The sequence below is a fragment of the Saccopteryx bilineata genome, chromosome 7 (genome assembly GCF_036850765.1).
Source record: "Saccopteryx bilineata isolate mSacBil1 chromosome 7, mSacBil1_pri_phased_curated, whole genome shotgun sequence".
Lineage (NCBI taxonomy): Eukaryota > Metazoa > Chordata > Mammalia > Chiroptera > Emballonuridae > Saccopteryx > Saccopteryx bilineata.
Genome location: NC_089496.1, coordinates 23,360,250 through 23,377,696, shown reverse-complemented (window position 1 = coordinate 23,377,696; position 17,447 = coordinate 23,360,250). Strand labels below are relative to the sequence as shown.

The 17,447-nt window shown below is 40.7% G+C and overlaps 1 protein-coding gene and 1 long non-coding RNA gene across 8 annotated transcripts in view; one reads left to right on the top strand and one right to left on the bottom strand.

The window, feature by feature from the left end:
• The window catches only part of PEX1 (peroxisomal biogenesis factor 1), a 62,848-nt gene that overhangs the window by 35,696 nt on the left and 9,705 nt on the right, over positions 1–17,447 (top strand). For 3 of the 4 annotated variants that reach the window (XM_066238749.1, XM_066238746.1, XM_066238745.1), the window contains exons 16-23: positions 915–1,049; positions 4,635–4,699; positions 8,769–8,911; positions 8,991–9,094; positions 10,115–10,288; positions 11,765–11,995; positions 14,116–14,313; positions 14,598–14,728. In XM_066238749.1, the coding sequence (XP_066094846.1) occupies positions 915–1,049; positions 4,635–4,699; positions 8,769–8,911; positions 8,991–9,094; positions 10,115–10,288; positions 11,765–11,995; positions 14,116–14,313; positions 14,598–14,728 (1,181 nt within the window). Of the gene's footprint in view, positions 1–914; positions 1,050–4,634; positions 4,700–8,768; positions 8,912–8,990; positions 9,095–10,114; positions 10,289–11,764; positions 11,996–14,115; positions 14,314–14,597; positions 14,731–17,447 lie in introns of those variants that run through there. The other variant, XM_066238750.1, reaches the window with a different exon arrangement.
• The window catches only part of LOC136310314 (uncharacterized), a 33,589-nt gene continuing 32,505 nt past the window's right edge, over positions 16,364–17,447 (bottom strand). For all 4 annotated transcript variants that reach the window (XR_010726545.1, XR_010726546.1, XR_010726547.1 and 1 more), the window contains exon 4: positions 16,364–16,895. This is a non-coding gene — a long non-coding RNA (uncharacterized lncRNA). The remainder of the gene's footprint in view (positions 16,896–17,447) is intronic.

Genomic DNA, 17,447 nt, shown 5'->3' with positions numbered 1-17,447 from the left:
GAAGATTTAAAAAATGCTTGATATATTCCTTGTTCATAAAGAAAGAAACTTATAAAGAAAAATGGGGTGATATTTGCATTAACTGCATTTTGATGTTAATTTTATAATTCTTATGTTTTGGCTGACTCAGGTGTATTAAAGCAAAATGAACTGTGAGGTGGGGTTTGAACAGAAATATAGACATGAGCTGGAGGTGGGAGAGCCATGCAGGTCCCATACAGATGGTGAAGCCCGATCTCCAGGCTCTGGGTGTCGGTTCTGGACAGGCAGAGTTATCAGCAGCCTAGATCGGGCCAATGGCAGGATATAGGGGAAAGGCGATTGTTCTTCAGATCAGACGGTAGAGTCGGGGGTAGTGTGTTTGAATCGGAAACCTAGAGGTAAGGGTCGTTGCATGGGAACAGGGACCCATGCCCAGAGAAGAGAAATGGGTGAGGTGAGGAAGGACCTCCATTTATAGAACCAGGTGGGAGATGTTACTGTTATCATTACACAGCTTTCCTGTTGCTTTTTTTCTTTGAATATACATAGCTGTTATAACTTGCCCATGAACCATACAAGTGGAATGCAGTATACTTGTAAAAGATTGGTTTTTATTTTCTTACTGTAGTACTTCTATAATGTAAAAGAAAAAAAAAGGAAAAAATGCAAAGAAATTCGATGGAGCTACATGCATTTTATGTAGAATGTGTTCCATGGTCCAACAGGGAAAAATCTAAGATATAAGATAGTTCCTTTGAGTTCATTTATTATTTTGAGTAGTAATTTTATTTTCTAGTATCTTTATTTGTATTGTTCAGTTAATAAAAGTGGCAGTTACATCATCTGAATAGTTTTTTCTATACATTAATCTTTGGCTGCTGTTAAGTCCTTTATTTTAGATCTGAGCTCTGTCGTATTTTTGTATTTTTCAGTACCCAGAATTATTTGCAGACTTGCCCATACGACAGAGAACAGGAGTACTGTTGTACGGCCCTCCCGGCACAGGAAAAACCTTGCTAGCGGGAGTAATTGCACGGGAGAGTGGAATGAATTTTATTAGTGTCAAGGTATGTTTTGTGTTTCTTTTTCTTTTTATTTTTTTATTGAGATAAAATTTATATAACATAATTATTTTAAAGCATACAGTTCATTGGCATTTAATGCAATCACAATGCAGCGTAAACACCACCTCTATCTAGTTTCAAAACTTTTTCATCTCATTCCCTATTTTTTCTGTCCCCTGGTGCAACCACTAATCTGCTCTCTGTCTTTGGATTTGCCTGTTCTGGACAGGTCAGATAAAGGGAGTCATGACATATGTCACCTGTTGTGTCTGGCTTTTTTCCGTTAGTGTAACCCCCACGTTTTCAAAATTCATCCAAGTTGTAGCATGTCCTTTAGTCCTTCTTATGCCTGAGTGATCCTCCATTGTGTGGATGTGCCACAGCTTGTCTAGTCATCACTGGTAAACATTTGGGTTGTTTGCTTCACCTTTTGGCTACTATGAATAATGCTATAAATTGTGTCCGAATTTCTGTGTGGAAATGTTTTCATTTCTCTTGAATGTATACACCTTGGAGTGTAATTGCTGGGTGATACAGTAATTGTATGTGTAACTTTTTGAGGAACTGCCGAGCTGTTTTTCGCAGCAATTGCACCATTTTACATTCTCACCGGCATTGCCCAAGGGTGCCTCTTTCTCCACTTACTCACCAGCACCATATAGGTTTTTTGATTGTGGGTTAGTCTAATATTTGGAAAGCCAGTAGGAGCATTTATTAGTAAAAGCGATGAGGCAGGAAGCTGGGGTTTTCATGGTTGTTATTTGTTGGCTGTATTTCACCTTTACTTGTGTGAGTTTTTTCAGATATTAGGTGAGTGTGATAATTAAGGGGCATGCTAGCATCTGTCATAGTCCATGGGCAATGAATGCCTCATAGTCCACCACTCTTGAGTCTGGTAGTTTAGTTGTACAGTTTCAGTGCCCGACAATATCAGTTTACCAAAGAGTGATTATATTACAGGCAGAGGAATCATATATTGTAACTTTACTCAGAATTGATTTGTAATCTGAAAGCCAGTTTAGCTATTTGCAATTGAGTTATACCATCATTCTTTTATCATGTGTTTTTTTGTGAGCTGGTTACACAGGTCCTCTTGCAATAGTGGAGAAACAGTGTAACGTGAATTTCTTTTTTTTTTTTTTTTTTTTTTTACAGAGGCAGAGATAGACAGGGACAGACAGACAGGAACAGAGAGAGATGAGAAGCATCAATCATCAGTTTCTCGTTGCGCGTTGCGACTTCTTAGTTGTTCATTGATTGCTTTCTCACATGTGCCTTGACCGTGGGCCTTCAGCAGACCGAGTAACCCCTTGCTGGAGCCAGCGACCTTGGGTCCAAGCTGGCGAGCCAGATGAGCCCGCGCGCGACCTCGGAGTCTCGAACCTGGGTACTTCCGCATCCCAGTCCGACGCTCTATCCACTGCGCCACCGCCTTTTCAGGCTGTAACGTGAATTTCCCTGTCTTTTTTTCTAGGTTCTGGAGTAACTGTAACCATGCTCTTCTTTTTTCATTTGTCACTAGAATGTAGTTTCATATTTTTTAAAAAACATAATTTTTAAGGTTAAAGCTTGTGAAGATTGTATTTTAGATCGTTCCATTAGGGAGAACATTTTACCTCTTTAGTAAACCTTCAAATCACAATTTGGGGTGATTTCTCTATGAAGAGGTTTCAGTAGAGAACTAATTCTGTCTAGGTGGGCCAGGGTCAGTCCTAGGAGGCATGTGTCAGAGTTCTTTTACTGTTACTGGTATGTGTCCTTGTCCCTAATATTTCACCTTAGCTGTTTCTTGTTCTACCCTCTAAAGCAGCGGTTCTCAGCCTGTAGGTCGCGACCCCAGCGGGGTCGCCTAAAGCCATCGGAAAATACATAATGCATATCAGGTATTTACATTCTGAATCATAACTGTAGCAAAATTACAGTTATGAAGTAGCCACCAAAATTATTTTTTGGTTTGGGGTCACCGCAACATGAGGAACTGTATTGTGGGGTCATGGCATTAGAAAGATTGAGAACCACTGCTCTAAGCTTCTCTGATTACATTAAGGAAATCTAATTAAATGCTAGTATATTACCAGATATCCAGATGATGGTGTATTAGATATTCTTTATTTTGGTCACATATCCTGATCAGTATTTGGTCTTTTCAAGGTAGTGATTTTTCACTGGAGATCACTTTAAGGCCGATTTGATTGGTTGATTGATTGATTAAAGATCCCTATTTATTTTTATTTTTAAAGATCCCAATTTAAAAGACTATTTTTGTTATTGATTTTGTTATATGTAGTGAAGTTTTATATTACATATTCTACTGTACAAATAAACTGTTCTCAGTAATTGAAAGTGCTGATTAAAGTAATTCATTTTGTTTTTTTGTTTTTTTTTTTGTTTTTTGTTTTTTAATAAATTTTTATTAATGGTAATGGGATGACATTAATAAATCAGGGTACATATATTCAAAGAAAACATGTCTAGGTTATTTTGTCATCAAATTATGTTGCAAACCCCTCGCCCAAAGTCAGATTGTCCTCCGTCACCCTCTATCTAGTTCTCTGTGACCCTCCCCCTCCCCCTAACTCTCCCTCCCTCCCTCCCATGTCCTCCCTCCCCCCCCACCCTTGGTAACCACCACACTCTTGTCCATGTCTCTTAGTCTCATTTTTATGTTCCACCAATGTATGGAATCATGTAGTTCTTGTTTTTTTCTGATTTGCTTATTTCACTCCTTATAATGTTATCAAGATCCCACCATTTTGCTGTAAATGATCTGATGTCATCATTTAAAGTAATTCATTTTGTTACATATTTTTTGGAGTCTCCAAAGATTTGACAGAGCTGGAATATTTTCCCTTTGTGAACCATTCATTACTTTACTAAAAAAGTAATTATTCAGTGCTTATTTAGTGGCAGGCATTCTTTTTGGCACTGGGGATTCACTAGTGAACAAAACTTCCTTTTTGGAGTTTATATTCTACTAATGGTGAGAGATTATAAACAGACACATTTGATATATAATATACCATCAGGTGGCAGTAGATGCTATTTAGGAAGACAAGCAGGATATAGGAGGTGCAGTCACTGGAGTGGGTTGTAGACAGGGTTGTCAGTTAAGGCCTTTCTGCAGATGTGGCATTTTGTCATAGATCTAAATGAAATGAAGCAGCTGGTTCTGGCTGGGTAGCTCAGTCGGTTAGAGTGCCATTCTGATACACCAAAGTTGTGTGTTTGATGCGCAGTCAGGACACATACGGGAAGCTACTAATGAATGCACAACTAAGTGGAACAACAAATAAATGTCCCCCCCCTCCTCTCTCTGTCTCTCAAAAATCAGTCAAAAGTTTTTAAAAATTAAATGAAGCAATGGGCCATGAGACTCTCTGCAGACACATTGTCTAGGCAGGAGAAATACCATGTGTAGAACTTGTGGAATATTTATTCTGGACACATAATTTTAAATGTGTTTAAGGAACATTTAATCACATAAAATTTTTTCCATGACTGCATTTAGACTTAGTCATAAACAAAAATTATATTTTGTTTTTAAATAATTGTATCTTAATTCTAATTTCATTTTATTTTATCTAATAGGGGCCAGAGTTACTCAGCAAATATATTGGAGCTAGTGAACAAGCTGTTCGGGATATTTTTATTAGGTTGGTTCCCTATGAGTGTTTTTTAAGTAACTGACTCATTATTTATCAGTCAATGCTATTTGGTCTTAAAAAATTTTTTTTCAGAACTGATATTTGAAACCAGTGATTTATGTGGATTATTAATAAACTAGAGAACAAATGTTTTGCCAAATGCCAATTAAATATAAAACATTTTCAAGATTAAGTTTTGGAAACTATTTGGTTTTATGTTTACAATGGAAATATTTCTGAAATGCTAGTGGAATCATAATTGTTTATTCAGAGGAATCTCAAAGTAGGTCCTTATATGAACTACATCATCACTAGTTAATCTCTTATTTAACATTAAGATTCTATATGGCCAAATATTAAAATAGAGTATAAATATTACTGCATTTACATAAAACGTATGAACAGCCTAACCAGGCAGTGGCGCAGTGGATAGAGTGTCGGACTGGGAAGTGGAGGACCCAGGTTTGAGACTCCAAGGTTGCCAGCTTGAGCACAGGCTCATCTGGTTTGAACAAGGCTCACCAGCTTGAGCCCAAGGTTGCTGGCTCGAGCAAGGGGTCACTCCATCTGCCATAGCCCCTGGTCAAGGCACATATGAGAAACCAATCAATGAACAACCAAGGTGCCGCAACAAAGAATTGATGTTCTCACGTCTCTCCCTTCCTGTCTGTCTGTCCCTCTCTCTGACTCTCTCTGTCTCTGTCACACACACACAAAAAAGAATACATATGCATAAGCTGAAATTTAAGAATCAAGGCCCTGGCTGGTTGGCTCAGCGGTAGAGCGTCGGCCTGGCGTGCGGGGGACCTGGGTTCGATTTCCGGCCAGGGCACATAGGAGAAGCGCCCATTTGCTTCTCCACCCCCCCTCCTTCCTCTCTGTCTCTCTCTTCCCCTCCCGCAGCCGAGGTTCCATTGGAGCAAAGATGGCCCGGGTGCTGGGGATGGCTCCTTGGCCTCTGCCCCAGGCGCTAGAGTGGCTCTGGTCACGGCAGAGCGACGCCCCCTAGTGGGCAGAGCGTCGCCCCTGGTGGGCGTGCCGGGTGGATCCCAGTCGGGCGCATGCCGGAATCTGTCTGTCTTTCCCCGTTTCCAGCTTCAGAAAAATACAAAAGAAAAAAAGAATCAAAATAATTATTTAAATATGATTAGATTATTGGGAGTTTTTAAATTAAAAACCTACTTTTTTCACTCTTCTATAAACACAATATACATATACATTTTGAAGAAGAGTAATAAAATGAACTCATATATCTACCACCCAATTTAAGAAATGCAACATTTCCAGGAGAGCATTATTATAAAGATAAGTACCACATATTGAGAAAAATCAATTCTAAAATTGTTTGAATCTACTGTATTTTTTGCTCCATAAGACGCACCCAACCATAAGACACACCTAGAGTTTTGAGGAAAATAAGGAAAAAAATATTTTGAACCAAATGGTGTGTTAAAATATTTAATAAGGCCTGACCTGTGGTGGCACAGTGGATAAAGCATCGACCTGGAAATGCTGAGGTCGCCGGTTCGAAACCCTGGGCTTGCCTGGTCAAGGCACATATGGGAGTTGATGCTTCCAGCTCCTCCCCCCTTCTCTCTCTCCTCTCTCTCCCTCTCTGTCTCTCTCCTCTCTAAAAATGAATAAATAAAAAAAAAAAAAAAAAAAAAAAAAAAATAAAAAAAAAAATAAAAAAAAAAAATTTAATAAAATACTATATTTTTTGCTCTATAAGACACACAGGAATTTTCCCCTCCACTTTTGGGGGGGAAAAGTGCGTCTTATGGAGTGAAAAATACAGTAATACTATAGCTTCAAAATACTTAAGGCAAAAATGGATAGAACTGCAGGGAGAAATAGAAAAATCACCTTCACAGTAGATTTTAACACAGGTCTCAGTAAATAGATTGAGGTTTAAAAATAGTAAAAATGGCCCGACCAGGCAGTGGCGCAGGAGACAGAACATCGGACTGGGATGCGGAGGACCCAGGTTCGAGACCCCGAGGTCGCCAGCTTGAGCGCGGGCTCATCTGGCTTGAGCAAAAAGCTCACCAGCTTGGACCCAAGGTCGCTGACTCGAACAAGGGGTTACTCATTCTGCTGAAGGCCCATGGTCCAGGCACATATGAGAAAGCAATCAATGAACAACTAAGGTGTCGCAACGAAAACTGATGATTGATGCTCCTTATCTCTCTCTGTTCCTGTCTTTCCCTATCTATCCCTCTTTCTGACTCTCTGTCCCTGTAAAAAAATAAAATAAAATAAAAATTAAAATAGTAAAAATGTAGAAGATTTAAACAATATATTCAACAAGATTGATCTAAACACATTTAGAACAGGTACCCAACAACTAGAGAATATGGTTTCTTTCCAAGCACACCTGGAACGTAGTGAAAAACTGGCCATATGCCAGGCCATATATATAGCAATGGCAGTAAGTTTCAAAGAAATGGTACCATACAGACTCTATTTTCTGAAAACACATGTCAGTTAAATTGAACAAAAAAGAATCCCTTTCCATTCATGTAGATAACTTTATAAAAATAACTCTTCTAAATAATTCATAGGTTAACGAGATCATAACGGAAAATACTTGAAACTATTAATGAAATTTCTATTTATTAAAATTATCAGATGTTGCACAACTTATTTCAAGGGAAATTTATAGCCTTAAATTCTTAGGGGAGAAAAAGGTTGAAATTTGATCAGTAGGTATCCATCTCATGAAATTAGGAAATTATAAACTAAAAATAAGAAAAGGAGCGTGACTGGTGGTGACACAGTGCATAGAGCCTCAACCTGGGATGCTGAGGACCCAGGTTTGAGACCCCACGGTTGCCGACTTGAGCGTGGGATCAACGTGATCCCATGATTACTGGTTTGAAGCCCAAGGTCGCTGGCTTGAGCAAGGAGCCACTGGCTCCGCTGGAGCCCCCCGGTCAAGCAAGGCACATAGGAGAAAGCAATCTATGAACAACTAAAGTGCCACAACTACGAGTTGATACTTCTCATCTCTCTCCCTTCTCCTCTCATTCCGCCTGCAATAAAGAAAGAAATAAAGAAATAATGAAAGGAAATAATAAAGAAAAAAATTAATGAAATAGAAAACAATAGAGACATTCACAAACTCAAATCTCTTTTGAAAGCCTGGTATATTGGATTTCCAGCAAGATTGATCAAGAAGAAAGAGAGTATGAATAAATAATATTAGGGATAAAAAGGGTATATGACTAAAGATACACCAGAAATGTAAAAGATAATAAGGGAAAATTATGAAACACCCTTATAAACTTTATGCCAGTACTTTTGAAACTTATTTGACACAAAAATATAATCAAAATCAAGGAAAAAAGAAACAAAATCTGAATAGTCTATAACTAAGAAAAAATTGAGTCACTTGCTAAAAAACCTTTACACAAATCAGATATCAGACCCAATTTGTTTTCCAGAGTTTTGGCAGTCATTCACTAAGCAGATCATTCCAGTGTGGTGTTAGCCTCAGAGGACTTATCTTACTTGTCATGCATTTAATGTTCGTTGCATTTTATTTTTTTAGTCAGCATGACAGGTATTTTGTATCAGGGACAATTCTTCAGACATCTAGTCCAGCCCATTACCAGAGATGGAATATATGTTCTCTTTTTAATTAAAACATAATTAATTAATAAAAGTCAGTTAAATTAGAAAGGAAATATATATAACCAAAATATATTTTATAGTTTTTACAAAGCAATATGCAAATAATGAGTTTGCCAAATTTTAAATGGACAGAAAAACATGAATAAGCACTTTACAAAAGAAATAAAGGTGTTATATTTACTTTTATTAAGAAAGAAGCATTTCACTTATTGAATAAGACTCTGGTTGTTGTTTTAGTCCCTGTCCAGAAGGCCTGAGTCTTAAGCACACCCTTGACCTGAGATCTGGTTTACTGAAAACTAGGATAAATACATATGCCTTGCCTTTTTTAAGGATTTGTTGTGAAGATTTAATACATTATATGTGTGTATATGTATATAAAATTGCTTTGCAAACTCAGAAGCGCCCTGTTCAACTATGAAATATTGTTTGTTTTCCCCAGAGCACAGGCTGCAAAGCCTTGCATTCTTTTCTTCGATGAATTTGAATCCATTGCTCCTCGACGAGGCCACGATAATACAGGAGTCACGGACCGCGTAGTTAATCAGTTGCTGACTCAGCTGGATGGAGTAGAAGGCTTACAGGGTAATAATTGTAAATAGTGAAATATTTTATTATAACAAAATCTCACCAGGATTTAGTAAAGAATTATTTCTCCCCCCAGGTGTTTATGTTTTGGCTGCTACGAGTCGCCCCGACCTGATAGACCCTGCCCTGCTCAGGCCTGGCCGACTGGACAGATGTGTATACTGTCCTCCTCCTGACCAGGTGACACTTTCAGTTAGAGTCCAAAACCCAACAAAACCCTTTCCTTGTTAACTTGACTTCTGCCAGGTGACAGCAAGTATCCTTAGAAGACCACCTGTAGGTAAAGGTCTTAGTCACTGTTTACTCCCAGCATGAAAAGATTCTGAATTAGATACTAAGCCTCCCTCTGGTCCAGTTTCCCGTGCAAGCCTGAAAACATGACGACCTTTCAGTGTTGGCCAGCTGGAGCAAAGGGAAGGGACCCTCAAGTGTCCCATGTCCACATTCCCTGCATTTAAAGATCACACACTTCAGCATCCCAACAAGAGCCGCTGGTGCAGAATCACACACAGGAACTGGGAAGCACGTAGGCAGTCTGCACAGAAATACTATATTTAACTGGTCTTAGTCCTGTGTTGTTCCAACTCTTGCTCCCAAATTGAGAAACTAGAGAATAAATTAGTCAAAGGTATATAATATCCAAAGCTATGTCACATGCAGCTGTTAATTTAAATTCTTTTAATTTTCCTTTTGAAACTTTCTCAGCACATTTGCCCAAATCTAGAAAATAAGCAGTCTCTGGATAAAGGAAATATATATAACCAAAATATATTTTATAGTTTTTACAAAACAATATGCAAATAATGAGTTTGCCAAATTTTAAATGGACAGAAAAACATGAATAAGCACTTTACAAAAGAAATAAAGGTGTTATATTTACTTTTATTAAGAAAGAAGCATTTCACTTATTGAATAAGACTCTGGTTGTTGCTTTAGTCCCTGTCCAGAAGGCCTGAGTCTGGACAAATAAGAAATGATTTACACTGAATAGTTCATGTTGGTTTTTATTCATTTTTCTCCCTATATTTCATGTTAGGGAAAAAGTTCCTAGGAGGATAGATGGTAGATGGTGGCACATTTTCCAACTCACTTGTAAAGCTTATTAGATATATATATATAAAGTTAATTTATAAAAAATCCTAAGATACAGTCTAATACGTATGTTTTATTGGTTAAATCAGTTAGTTTTCCTCCCTTCAGGTGTCACGTCTTGAAATTTTAAATGTTCTCAGTGACTCTCTACCCCTGGCGGATGACGTGGACCTCCAGCACGTGGCCTCACTGACCGACTCCTTCACGGGAGCGGATCTGAAAGCCCTGCTTTACAACGCGCAGTTAGAGGCCGCACACGGGAGGCTGTCCTCGGGACTCCCGGTAAGTTACTCGAGACCCATACTACGGTGTTTCGTGAATGAGAAGAAAAGTTCAATGTTAAAAATATCCCATTTTTTCTAGTGACTTTGGTAACTGTATGGACATTTACCGTTAGTCAGATGTACCCTAGCTGGAATATTGGCTTTGCAGAGAATTTGTAATCATGAAGAATTTGGTGTCTTTTTCTTTAACATTGCCAACTATTGGCAAAATATATTGTTCTGTGGAAAGATTATTTAAATCAGGATATCATGAATTAGATAATATAGACAGAAAAATATTGGGGTTTTTAGTTTTATACTTTAATTTTTAAAAAGTTAAATTGAAGTTCAAATTGCCCAGATCTGGCCAATAGTTGCTGTGTTTGGATGGCTTCTGTGTCCTTTTGATATGTTCTGTCATTCTTTGGTCACTTAACTTACTTTCTGATACAACAAGGTATTCTAGGTTTATTTTGTACTTTCTATATCCCAGCCGTAGTATCAGCCTTTTCTCTGTGGACAGTATTTTGATTTTAATTTTTACAGGAGATACAATTTGAATTTCACTACCTTGCTCTATATATGGACTTTACCATACAAATCTAGGAAGGGCTTTCCTGTGAGGTCCTCTTCCCTACATTTTATGGAGGGTCTTAGAGGGCCTGACGTTCCTACATCAGATACTGCTAAGTTTTTGCTATTAATTTTGGTAAGCCATTGAAGTTCTTTTTTTCCCTTTTTTATTATCAGAAAAGGTATGTATCTGTAAAGCATTCTATAGCTTGGTGATTCATCATGTCAGAGTAGAAAAGTACAAATTGAGAAATGGAAATAAAAATAAAAACAGAGGTCTGACTCCTAGATGTGTTACAATTTTAGGGGAGATGGTTGACATATTATCTATACACTGCATCTTGTCTTTATTTTTTTTTTATTTTTTAATTATTTTTTTTATTAAGTGGGAAGCAGGGAGGCAGAAAGACTCCCACAAATGCCCTAACTGGGATCCACCTGGCAAGCACTCTGTGGGGCAATGCTCTGCCCACCTAGGGGTGTTGCTTTGTTGCTCAACAATCGAGCTATTTTACACCTGAGGTGAGTCCATGGAGCCATCCTCAGTGCCCAGAGCCAGCTTGCTCAAACCATTGGAGCTGTGGCTGCAGGAAAGGGAGAGAGAGAGAGAGAGAGAGAGAGAGAGAGAGAGAGAGAGAGAGAAGGGGGGTAAGGGTGGAAAAACAGATGGCTGCTTCTCCTGTGTGCCCTGACTGGGGATCGAACCCACACTCCCAGCCGATATTCTACCACTGAGCCAACCAGCCAGGGCCATCATTTTTTTATTTTAATAAAATTTTATTATGCCTTCAGAACCTTAGAAAGAGCTTTTTTTGAAAAATGTGTCAACTTTTCTTGTACTGGTCTGTTGGGATGTGTTGTGCTATTTCTGAGTTGTAGATATTTAGATCTTTACAACTGTTTGTCCTTTTGTATGTTTTAGGATGGAAGTTCCAGTTCTGACAGTGACCTAAGTCTGTCTTCAATGGTATTTCTTAACCACAGCAGTGGCTCTGAAGACTCAGCTGGAGACGGGGAGTGTGGCTTAGAGCAGTCCCTCGTTTCTCTAGAGTTGTCTGAGATGCTTCCAGATGAGTCAAAACTCAATATGTACCGGCTCTACTTCGGCAGCTCCTACGAATCAGAACTTGGAAATGGAACCTCTTCTGATTTGGTATGTTGTGCAGTTGTCACTGTACAGTTCTGAGAGAGAAAGTCATATATGGATATAAAATTGGACAGTGATCTGTCTCCTAACCAGCCCCATGTGATCTTTCTGATTGGTTGGTTGGTGAGTAAAATACTAGTCTTGTTTTCCTTCTTAGACTAACTGGTCATTTTCACTCCTTGGTAAGAACTCTAAGACCGAGCTGGCAGCACGGGGGGGGGCCAAAGAACCGGTGGGTTTCTTTCAGGTTTACCCCTCTCATCAGGGGCTCTTGGACATCTGTAGCGGCAGGTCCATTTCATATTAGATTCTATTTTTACAACAAAATGATATCTATTTGTAACACTCTTGGTGGCTAGTATAAGCAACATTAAAAAACTTAGTAGTAATACTGCTTTTTTTGTTTTTTAATTTTTTGACAGAGTCAGAGAGAGGGACAGACACGGACAGACAGACAGAGAGAGAGATGAGAAGCATCAATTCTTCATTGTGGCACCTTAGTTGCTCACTGATTGCTTTCTCATATGTGCCTTGACTGGGGGGCTACAGCAGACAGAGTGACCTCTTGCTCAAGCCAGTAACCTTGGGCTCAAACTAGCAACCATGGGGTCATGTCTGTGATCCCACACTCAAGCCAGTGACCCCGCGCTCAAGGTAATGAGCCCGTGCTCAAACCGGTGACCTTGGGGTTTCAAACATGGGTCCTCTGCTTCCCAGTCTGGTGCTCTAGCCGCTGTGCCACCGCCTGATCGGGCAGTAGTGATACTGTTTTTTTTCTTTTTTTTCTGAAGCTAGAAATGGGGAGAGACAGTCAGACAGACTCCCGCATGCGCCCGACCGGGATCCACCCGGCACGCCCACCAGGGGCGAAGCTCTGCCCCTCCGGGGCATCGCTCTGCCGTGCGACCAGAGCCACTCCAGCGCCTGGGGCAGAGGCCAAGGAGCCATCCCCAGCGCCCGGGCCATCTTTGCTCCAATGGAGCCTCGGCTGCGGGAGGGGAAGAGAGAGACAGAGAGGGGGGGGGGGGGTGGAGAAGCAAATGGGCGCTTCTCCCATGTGCCCTGGCCGGGAATCGAACCCAGGTCCCCCACACGCCAGGCCGACGCTCTACCGCTGAGCCAACCGGTACTGTTTTAATGAGGAAAATGTTTAGATTAAATATGGGCAATATCATTGTTTTTCTAAATTAAATGGCAGTCAACCCATATTCCTCCAAAATTAATGGTTTGCGGTTACTTTATTGACACACACATTTTTATATGTTTATTTTCTTGGTCTTTGGAAATTTGCTTTATTAAGTTTTTTTTAAAAATATGAGACTCATTGCCCTGGCTGGTTGGCTCAGCGGTAGAGCGTCGGCCTAGCGTGCGGAGGACCCGGGTTCGATTCCCGGCCAGGGCACACAGGAGAAGCGCACATTTGCTTCTCCACCCCTCCGCCGCGCTTTCCTCTCTGTCTCTCTCTTCCCCTCCCGCAGCCAAGGCTCCATTGGAGCAAAGATGGCCCGGGCGCTGGGGATGGCCCAGGCGCTAGAGTGGCTCTGGTCGCAACATGGCGACGCCCAGGATGGGCAGAGCATCGCCCCCTGGTGGGCAGAGCGTCGCCCCTGGTGGGCGTGCCGGGTGGATCCCGGTCGGGCGCATGCGGGAGTCTGTCTGACTGTCTCTCCCTGTTTCCAGCTTCAGAAAAATGAAAAAAAAAAAAAAAAAATATGAGACTCATTTATATTCCCAAGCATAGTAAGCTAATGTTTTAATTCTGGTTTTCAATTGTTTTTTATTTCTTAACTTCTGTGTAGAAATGTCCCAGAACCTTCTATTTGTTGAAAACTCAGAATAAGGCTCATTTGGGATCTATCCCCAGGGCGTTGGTATGGTGGGTTTAATTATGGAATTAAGAGAACCTTGTGTTGTGGCAGTTCTCACTCTAGTGGTTCAGCCACATAGATGTAAACGGACTTTCATAGAACATGACCAGTTTGCTTAAGTTCAGTTAATTAAAATATAAGCTTATCCATGTTAAGGTCTTAGTGTTTAAAATTTAATTTTATCTTTGATAAATACATGTTTTTTTCCCCCTTTTTTCTTCTTCCTTCTTTCTGTTATTATCACACATAACTGTGCAGAGCTCACAGTGCCTGTCTGCACCGAGCTCCGTGACTCAGGACGTTTCTGGGGCCCCTGGGAAGGAGCAGTGTTTTTCATGGCCTCCAGCGCTCAGAACAGCTTCCCAAGAAGGTTCCCAAGAACTCACACAGGAACAGAGAGATCAACTGAGAGCGGACATCAGTATCATCAAAAGCAGATACCAGAGCCAAAGTGGAGTATGGCTTTTCTCTCCCCCCACCCATTATAATTATAAAAACTTCCTTAAAACTGTGTTTCCTTTTTTGATATATATTTATTTAATTTGTAAATAAGCTATCAATGAGGGACTTAAACACATTGATCAGTTAAATCATGTTTTGCTTCCTACTTTCAAACAAGTTTAGCAATCTCTTTAGAAAAGTAATAGAGTATCCTGAAAAACACTGACAAAGAGATGACATTTGGACTGCTGCTTTTTAATCATGTCCCCAAGTTAACTTTTTGTCATTTTTTATTTAAGGAGGATGACTCTCTTCATCAACCAGGACCGATCAAAGCCAGTCTGGCCATTAGCCAGTCTCATTTAATGACTGCACTCAGTCACACAAGGCCGTCCATTAGTGAAGACGACTGGAAGAATTTTGCTGAGCTGTAAGTAACAGATTCTGACTCATAAGTATAGGTAGTAGAGGTGACGATTATTCACCTAAACTTTTAAAGTTCTTATTTTATTTTGAATACTTAAAAACCAGTTCAGAAATTTGTTCAGTAGCTATGCATTTAAATACCCAAAAACTTAAAAATGAATTTTATTAACCAATTCATTTGAGTATATTTGAATTAATGCATGATTTAATTTTGAAAGCTCAAAATGATTCAAATCTAGTTTTCAAAAATTATGAAAAATGTTTCACTTTCAAAATAATTTGTATTTTATTAATCTCAAGAATATATATATATATTTTTTAAGTGAGAGGCAGGGACAGACTCCCACATGTGCCCCGACTGGGATCCACTAGGCAAGCCCCCTACTGGGTGATGCTCTCATATGGAGCCACTGCCCCATTGCTCAGCAACCGAACTATTTTAATGCCTGATGCAAGGCCATGTGCCATCCTCAGCGCCAACATGCTCAAACTGTTTAAGCCATGTCTGTGTGTGGGGAAGAGAAGGAGTGAGGAGGGGTAGAGAAGCAGGTGGTCACTTCTCCTGTGTGCCCTCATCAGGAATCAAACCGGGCTGATGCTCTACCACTGAGCCAACTGGCCATCTCAAGAACATTCTAGCCTGACCAGGTGGTGGCGCAGTGGATAGAGTGTTGGACTGGGATGTGGAGGACCCAGGTTCAAGACCCTAAGGTCGCCAGCTTGAATGCAGGCTCATCTGGTTTGAGCAAAGCTCACCAGCTTAGACCTAAGGTCACTGGCTTGAGCAAGGGGTTACTCAGTCTGCTGTAGCCCCACGATCAGGGCACATATGAGAAAGCAATCAATGAACAACTAAAGTGTCGCAACAAAAAGCTAATGATTGATGCTTCTCGTCTCTCTCTGTTCCTATCTGTCTGTCCTTATCCATCCCTCTCTCTGTAAAAAGAAAAAAAATTCTAGTTCATTTGAGTTTCCTCAGTTGTACTCATTTGGATGTATGGGCTTCCTCTAGTTGTCTCTGTGGTGAGTTAGAAGTCTAAGACGCATGAACTAGGAACCATTGTAGGTGAACTAGTCAACTCAAGAAATGATTTTTCCTAGCCCTGGCCGGTTGGCTCAGCGGTAGAGCGTCGGCCTAGCGTGCAAAGGACTCGGGTTCGATTCCCGGCCAGGGCACACAGGAGAAGCGCCCATTTGCTTCTCCACCCCTCCGCCGCGCCTTCCTCTCTGTCTCTCTCTTCCCCTCCCGCAGCCAAGGCTCCATTGGAGCAAAAATGGCCCAGGCGCTGGGGATGGCTCTGTGGCCTCTGCCTCAGGCACTAGAGTGGCTCTGGTCGCAACATGGCGACGCCCAGGATAGGCAGAGCATCGCCCCCTGGTGGGCGTGCCGGGTGGATCCCGGTCGGGCGCATGCGGGAGTCTATCTGACTGTCTCTCCCTGTTTCCAGCTTCAGAAAAATGAAAAAAAAAAAAAAAAAAAAAAGAAATGATTTTTCCTGTTCTTTGAAGTTACAACTCAGGTTTCCTGTTTAATTTCGCAGTACTTTGGGGTATGCATGTGTGTATACATTGTAAGGGCAGAAAATTTTTCCCTTTTTTCTTCTCAATTGTTTGGCTGGTCTAATAAATTGACAACAGATAGATTAACAGAAAAATTTAATTGCATGCTTACAGGAGCCCCATAAAAGTAGGAGACACAAAAGCAGTTAGACAGTTGAGGCTTACGTTCCCTTCTAAGCTCAGGAAAGGGAGAGGGCCCAGGATGGAGGAAGGTGAGAAGAGCAGTGGATTGCAGTCACGTTTGCCCCGCCCTGCAGGTCAGGCTTTCAGACAAAAGTTACCTCTGCTAACAGCTCTCCTTCTGGAGCAGGCCCCTGTCTAATCCTTCTAGATAGTAGAGGGAGAGGTAAAAAGCATCTCTTCAGTCTGCTGGGTCTTCCCACTGTGGCACTTTTGGGCTGGCAGATTCTGCTCCTTTGCATCCTGCCTGTGAAATGCTCTAAAGTTCATAGGCCAGAAGTTGTTGCTAGGTTGCTGCATCTCACTGAACCAGTCCATCAGTCCTGAGAGTGGGTCAGCTTAGTTAACTGTTGTGTCTCATAGCAGGAGGCGGTGGGACAGGTGCTCCTCAAGGTAGGCCTATGTGGGCAGGTATTTGATAAGAGGCATTTCTGTGGCAACAAAAGAAAAACAAAGGTTAATGATTAGAGCAGACCATAAACGCAGTCTCAGTTCTGAGATTTCTGGAGACCGGATGAAAGCATCTTTTGCAGGTTGAACGTCTTCAGTGATGTCATTGGGTATTCAGGCATACTTTCTGAGGGCCCTCACAGCAATAGACACAAAGACTGTCCATACACAAACGAGCTCTTGTGATTTCTGGAAAGTTTATATCAAGTTGTTCACATTCAGTTTTCGGGGCTTTAGAAGAGGGCAAGTTTTTGTTTAGTGTTTCCAAGTCAAAAGAGTGGGAGAGTTTAGAAATGTTAATTTGGAGATTTGTAGCCAAATACTGGAGGAAAGAAAAGAATTCAGGATCCAGTCCAGCTTACAGGTAGAAAACAAAACATGAAAGAGAATTAACAGCACTAGGATATGATATCCACAAAGGTGTATTACTGAAATGTAACTCCTCACTACATTCATCCTTGTTTCTACCACATAACCATAGTAACACTAATCTTCTTGGCCTGATGATTTACATAAGTGCAGCAAGAATAGTG